Below are 7,102 nucleotides of genomic sequence, written 5' to 3'. Positions count from 1 at the left end.
GAATAAAACTTTCTTCTACTTTACCCACCTCATTGCTACTGCCTTCTTTATATAATCTTGCCCTAAGCCTTTATGGTGGAATAGTTTATCTCGCCTTCACTATGGGAGAAACTCTTACCATTTGGACCACTAGGCCTAGCCTTGATTTGTTAAGCCATAGGTAGGGGACGACACTAACCAACTGAGCCACCTGGCCAAAGCAACAAAATTACATTTTATCTCTTGACAATATCTTGAAGTTTAACAACTTAACTCTTTCTTTTGTATTTCTGATGTAATCTAAGTCCTCAGCAAAAAGCTGCCTTGGATTGAATAGGTCTTGTGCTCAGAAGGTCACATTACTAGTTCTCAAAACATCACCCCCCTTCCTCATTACACAAATATGTTGGCCCCAAAATCTGATCATGTGAATTTGCCCTTTAAAGCCTTTCAATAATTTCCCATTCTCTTAAAATAAAACCATTTTAGAGGCTTTCCTGAGTAACTAGACTAGGTTAAGACCCTTGTGTGAGCTTCCACATGTTCTCATAACATTCATATAATTTTGCTTTGTTGTCTTTCTTTCCTGATGGACTTCAACTCAAAATTTCAAATATCCAGTACATTTTCCTTAGACATGGCAGGTGATTAATAAATATTTGTATGAGTTATAGTTTTAATTATAAGCATGAGTTATAGTTTCACCTGTAAATCAATAAATTGGTAATCTAGTTTACATAGCTCCTTTTGAGGTTTTTAAAATTGATGTTAGTATTCTGAAAGATGAACCCACCATAGTTGGGCTCACAGTATCAAGTTCTAGTCCTCCAGGGCCAGGTTTTAAAAAAAAATTACTTTATTTTTATTTGTTTAATATATAATTTTTATTAAATATATTATATTTTAGAGTCAGGCTTTTGAACACGGGAAATTCACCGATATGTGTCACCTTGTCATATTTCTTTTTTTCCACAAATGATTCTAAATGACCACAGCAATCTTTTGCTTTTTATTGTTGTTCTATTATGGTTGTCATATTTCTTAACAAATAAGTTATTTTTTCCTTGGGGACACCCCTACCTTACACAAGAATTCTCTCAAACTACAAGAAGGACGTCCATCCTCATTAATACCTAAGTTCATAAAGACACTTCACTTTAAGATACCCAATTACCTTCCACAGATTTTTAGCAGCTTGCAGTTGCGCTGACTTTTTTCTCAGGCTTATTTTACCTAGAGCCAGTCCTTCTGTTTTATGAGGCTTCAATTAACTACATTTAGGCATGTTATGACCAAATGGATGTGGCTAGAAAGGGCAGCACTGTAACAATTTATATGGAAATTGTTACTTTATTAGCTAACATTTATATTTGAAACTGGGAAACCAATAAAAAGGAACTTCAATTTCGAATGTGCATCCACACCGAAAGGGGGGAGTCATTATTTTTGATCTTGAGATAGCAGAACTAAAAACTATTCCAAAGAAGCAAAAGGCAACAGAAGTCAGTAGGCTGTGACATGCATCCATTTTATTTTAAAAACATTTGTACCTTCACCAAGTGCCCTGCGGAATCTTCACTACCACTAAGAACAACGGGCAGACAAGTTTAGGGTAACTTGAAGAAGCACATTTTCCCGTTATATGGAAGGAAGGGAGGTGGAGAATAAAGAAGAGGCGGAGTTTGGTTCTGTCCCTAAATCCTGCCAGTCCTCAATCCACTCATTTCTCACACGGACGAAGCTGTTAGGAAGGTCCGGCTGAGCAAGCAGACTATGGGGGTCTAGCAGCCAGAGACCCTGAGCAGGAGAAGAGAGCCCACTGGTTCCAAAACTCGGATACAACGGGTCTAGACACTTATTTTTCCAATAACCAATATGCTCACTGTCACCTCCCCGTGCAGACACGCCGCAGTGCTAACCGGGGCTCCAACTGACACTGTGAGGAGGGAAAAGTACGCCAAATCTCCCTTACCAGCAGAATGGGCCAAACAGCGCGCGCAGACCCGCAGCCGCCCACCGTTCCCGCTGGGTGGGCCCTCCGAGGTCTCACGCGCGGGGTTACGCGGCCCACGGCGCGAGGGCAGCCGGGGGCGCGTGCGCGCGGAAAGGCGGGGGAGAGGGAGAGCGCCTCGCGCCAGCAGGTGGGCGCGTCTTCTCGCGAGCGTGCGCGCACCGCGCCTTCTCCTCACGTTCCTTGGGCGCCGCGTCCCCTCCCAGCCAGGAGCGCGCGCCTCCCGCGCTGGCGCGGGTCCCTGTCGGTCTCTCAGAGGCGCACACTCCCCTGAGCTTCTGCCAGGGCTGTCGCTTCGCTGCGGCTCTCTAGCCCGGGGGTTCAACCTCGGCCCTTCAGTGCCGAGTCTCGGCCCTCTTCCCCTCCCCTCCGCCACTTCCCTTCCCTTTCCCATCCTTCTTTCCCACCCGGTCACCGAAAGAGCCTGGATACGAAGCAGGCGGGCTTGAGAAGGGGGTTAGAAAAATGGAGGTGCCGCGCCTGGATCATGCCCTCAACAGCCCCACCAGCCCCTGTGAGGAGGTGATCAAAAACCTCAGCCTGGAGGCCATTCAGCTGTGCGACCGGGACGGTAAGAGCGGCCGGGACCGGAAGGAGAAGGGCCGAGCCCGCGCCCAGGCGCCGCGGCCGCTCCGGCTCCGCGGACCCTGCCTGCCCGGCAGCAAGGTCTTTTGTTGACCCCTCTGTGAAAGTAAATGCAGGTGGGGGTCCCCCTCAGCCCAGGTGTCCTGCCCTCAGACCCCAGAAACAAAAGGACCCCGGGGCTGGCGCGTTGGCACGTAAAGTCGCCGTCGTCCCCAGCCGCGGCACTCCTGGCTGTCCTCGCCCGCAGGGCCCCAGCCGAGGAGCTGCCCCGGCGAGGGCGCCTTCCTGCCGGCGGCTTCTGCCCGGCTCCAGGCGTTCCCAGTCTTTGCCGCAGTCCCGGTTTCCTGGGTCTCTGGGCAGCGAGGGGGAAATGCCCTCTGGATGTTTCTAGCAACCCGATTCGCCACCCCCACCCCCGCCCAACACACACATGCACACACTAGTTAGCATTTTCTATCCAGAAACTTATCAGTTCCTTTTTCAAACCCCCCATCTTCAGACATCCCCCGGCCCCCAATACACACACAATTTAGAATTATTTTTATCATCTCAAAATGGGATTGGGAATGACGGGGTTTTTTTTTTCCCAGAGAAGGGGCAGAAAAATAGTTTCAGCACCAAGGACAGCCGCAAGCTTCCTGGTTTGGGGCTGTCATTGAGAAACTCGGAAATCTGTAAAGGTTTTATAATCATTTAGCCAATGTCGCCCCAATGCATTTAATTAAAATAAAGTAAAAGTAAGTTCAGACAGGAGAAAATCTGTAGAGGAAGTGGCCTAATATATCTGCTGTGATTCAGAATATGTGACAAATATTGATCATTTTGTCTTTTTTTTATTTTTAAAAGATTTTATTTATCTTTAGAGGGGAAGGGAAGGAGAGAGAGAGAGAAATATCAATGTAGGGTTGCCTCTGATCACTTTGTCTTTTTATATGGCTTTATTGTTAAAGTTGGCAGACTCCTAAAGAATGAAATGGAACATAGGTCTAAGCGTTAGAGATAAGTTAGTACTATGTACAATATGGGTAGTTCGTGCTTCTGGGTTAGTTGGAGTAGGTGAGGAGTCAGTGCTATTTGGATAATGTGGAATACAACTTCATTTGTAAAGAAGTCATCAGATTAGCAATTGATGGGTCAAATAACTGTGAAATTGTACATCTGACAAAAGAAGAATAATTTATATTTTCAAAATGAGCCTGAACACCTTTGGCTGTAAATGACTAATGTTTAACTATATATCAAGATGATGGTTTAAAAATATTTTTAGCCAAGGTTATGTAGAGATACTAATAAGCTCACAGTAAGGTCGTAAAATTTATCAGATTGTAATCCAAAGAGAAAACAGAAGTCTTGTTTCCAGAGTCATTTACATGGTAATAACTTAGTTAGGCATTGCTATACAGTACAGTATAGGTTAACTGAACATTGAATTTGTTTATTAATAAATTAAGGATGCAGAATAACTGTTCTTTGAAGCCAAAACAGTGTAAATAACTTCTGAAACACTTGTAGTATGGATAAATAAATACTCTTGCAAAAGCTGCTTATATTTTCTTTATCCTTAGACTATTTTGGTCACCATGATAATAGGTGCACATATTTATGGCATCTAAAAGTCATTATTTTGGTATTCCAAATGTAAGCCTGCATTAGCAACCTATAAAGATTATTTTTACTATACCACATAAGAAGTCATAATCATTTTAGTTTATACTTTTGTGAAATGACTTTTTGTAATGTTACTATTAGTAAATATTTTGACTTTGTTTTCATTTACTTCAATGATGTATCAAAAGCTCATTACTATAATTATTGGAAATAGGCAATTCATGGCTGTTTCTCAGAACCAAGTAATTGTAAAACTTAAAATTACCTTTACCACATGTTTTCAAGATATTAAGGAAAATAACTTTTTTTTTTACTTTTTTATGAGGTTTACAGAGTTCATAGTGTAGAGTGCAAAAATTGGTGCTGTGTTTATTGTGGTCTCATCTAGAGTGATAGCTATTTTATTTTGGTAGTATTTTTTAGTTGTTTCAGTTCATATTATGGATCCCCCAAAATGAGTAAATTATGTAACATTTGGGGAGTGGTACTGGCACTAAGCAATATCTAAAAATTACTACTTATTTTCAGACTTTTAATTGATTACATATAGATTAATTAAATAAGGTTTCATTTTATAAACTAGCATATACCAATAGATGCAAAGAGCCTAACTTTTCCATTAAAAGGTATGTAAAAATTTGGAAATAGCTTGTGTAGCTTGTTAAATAATTATTTTTTTTTTTAGTTTGTGAGTTTACATGTCAATTCCAAACAGTAATAAGTTGACTACATAAGATTTACTTAGAGAAGATTATACAGTTGTTTTTACAGAACAGTTTTAAAATGTTGCATTAAATTTGCCAACCAGGCCTTATTTATCATAATTTTATGTTGAAAATTCTTTAACTAGATAGATGCTATTTGCTCCCTTCACTTCCTTTCACTTCCTGTCAGGTGTCATTATTTTACTTCTGTAAACATATAACATAGATTAGGATTTGGTAGAAGATTTCTTATGTGCTTAAGTACATAATATGTGGTATATTAAGTGCTATATTGTCATAATTTTATGATCATAAAAATACATTTGTCATGTTTGTTCTTTAACTTTCTATTTTATACTACTATTAATCTGATAATGGGGAAAAATGAGAGCAACATAAATTCCTTAGAACTGGAATAAAACAAAAGGAGAAAATATTTTTGTTAAATATACATTTTTTTACCCTTTCCACTTATAGATGTTTTAAAATTTGTTTTGCATATTGCATCAACTAAGACCACATAACTTTGTCTATCTTCATGTTTCCTTGGCTTTCCTCTTTTATATATTTTTTGTCTGTCACATGCCTTTTTCTTATTTATATTGTTAGCAACAATTCACAATGTTTCTTTATTTCATAGTTTCTCAAAGTATTTAGTAGTCTATGAAGAATGTGGAAGGGTCCAAGTGGTTATATAATTGGATTTTTTAAATTAAGCCAGAGGTCCTTCTTATTACACCCATGTATTATTTTTATGTGTGCTTTTATCCTACATATGTTTTCTTGCTTGCTAGTTCGTGGTCCCTTCATGGATGTTAGCTGTAGGTCAAAATGATGATTCTGGATAGACTTCTATTGAGAAACCTAGGTAGATGTGCTATGGATAGAGTAGTTTGTATAATCTCCATTGCAACTAGAAGACTTTCTGTTCCTCCTTTCTGATGTGTTGAATATACTCAAGTTGTACATAAAATGTACTTTAATAGTGGCTTTCAAAAAATTGAGGGGAAAAAAGCATTAACCTCTCATATACAAGCATTGATATGGGAAAGCTCTTATTTCCGGTCTCTTCAGATAAATACATCAGGCTCTAATTTACCCATAAGGAAAAACAACCCCCCACCTCGCACATAGAATTCTACATTACTTGTACTTTTCATTATTTTTATCATGCATATGTACATAGAAACTTTCTTTTAAACTTTTCTTGCTAAAAAGGAAAAAAATATCCGTTTGTTGCTTTACACACATCTGAGCTCCTTGCTCTCTTGTGTGACTGATGTGTCATACGTATAATCGTAAGAGAGAAAATGCAAAATTAATTTGTGGTGTAGCACTTAAATCTACCCCCAAGGTTTCCTAGCTTTAACAAGTATTTTTCCATAATCAAGGCAGTTTTTGACTGCTTAGATATGGTTTATTGAGTTTTTGAAGCTAGGCAGCAGGGGAACACATTTTAAAGAAATCGCACAGACAGAAGCTGCCAAATTTCCCTGTCTTTGTCTCTAACAATAGTTTTGTGGAGGAAGAGGAAAAAGGTTTGCTCCATTATAAATAGTTTTTAAAAGATACATTTCTTTAAATTTGAACTTTATCTACATAACTTATAAATCAGTTGGGACTTCTTTATGCTTATTGACATGTGAATTAAACACATTTTAACTTTGGAAACATAAAGTAACACAGAAATGCTTGGTGTCATAGTGCTGTATTAGCTATTCCTTAATGACATTTTCTGAAGCAGACATCAAGGAGGGGTATCCCTAAATGTAACCTATAGAAGTACAAAAATGTACTGTAATCATGACTGAATCTCACTTGGCATACGTATAGCATTGTGGTGATACTGCCTTAGAATCAGTATTGACTCTTGATAGATATGCTTACTACCTTAAGCAAATTACTTTACTTTTGTTTAGCCTCAAGCTTTCTCATATAAAATGGGTATACTAATGTCAATCCTATAGGCTTTTTAAAATAATTCAGTGAAGTATTATATATCATTTCTCACAAGTCTTGACACAAAGTAGAGAGCATTATTGTAAATGGAATATTATTCTTGACATACATTCTTGAGTTGAACTGCTTTTTCTTTTTCTTTTTTGCCACTGTTTAGATCTTTGTTTTTTTTTCATTTCAGTCTTGTTTTATTTACTTAGTAACTTCTTATATCAGTTTAACTTCATGAGTAGTAAATGGAAACTGTAAATTCTGA

General features: G+C 38.8%; 1 protein-coding gene across 1 annotated transcript in view; it reads left to right on the top strand.

The window, feature by feature from the left end:
- The first annotated feature begins 2,179 nt into the window (after positions 1-2,179).
- Positions 2,180-7,102, top strand: part of PHYHIPL (phytanoyl-CoA 2-hydroxylase interacting protein like) — a 51,179-nt gene continuing 46,256 nt past the window's right edge. The window contains exon 1 of the mRNA XM_037062748.1: positions 2,180-2,561. Within this exon, the coding sequence (XP_036918643.1) occupies positions 2,456-2,561 (106 nt within the window). The 5' untranslated portion in view covers positions 2,180-2,455. The remainder of the gene's footprint in view (positions 2,562-7,102) is intronic.

Source organism: Sturnira hondurensis, unplaced genomic scaffold (assembly GCF_014824575.4).
Source record: "Sturnira hondurensis isolate 20B ecotype Veracruz unplaced genomic scaffold, ASM1482457v3 Scaffold0014302, whole genome shotgun sequence".
NCBI classification, from domain to species: domain Eukaryota; kingdom Metazoa; phylum Chordata; class Mammalia; order Chiroptera; family Phyllostomidae; genus Sturnira; species Sturnira hondurensis.
The sequence above is the reverse complement of the archived record's forward strand: the minus strand, read 5'-3'. Positions and strand labels throughout refer to the sequence as shown.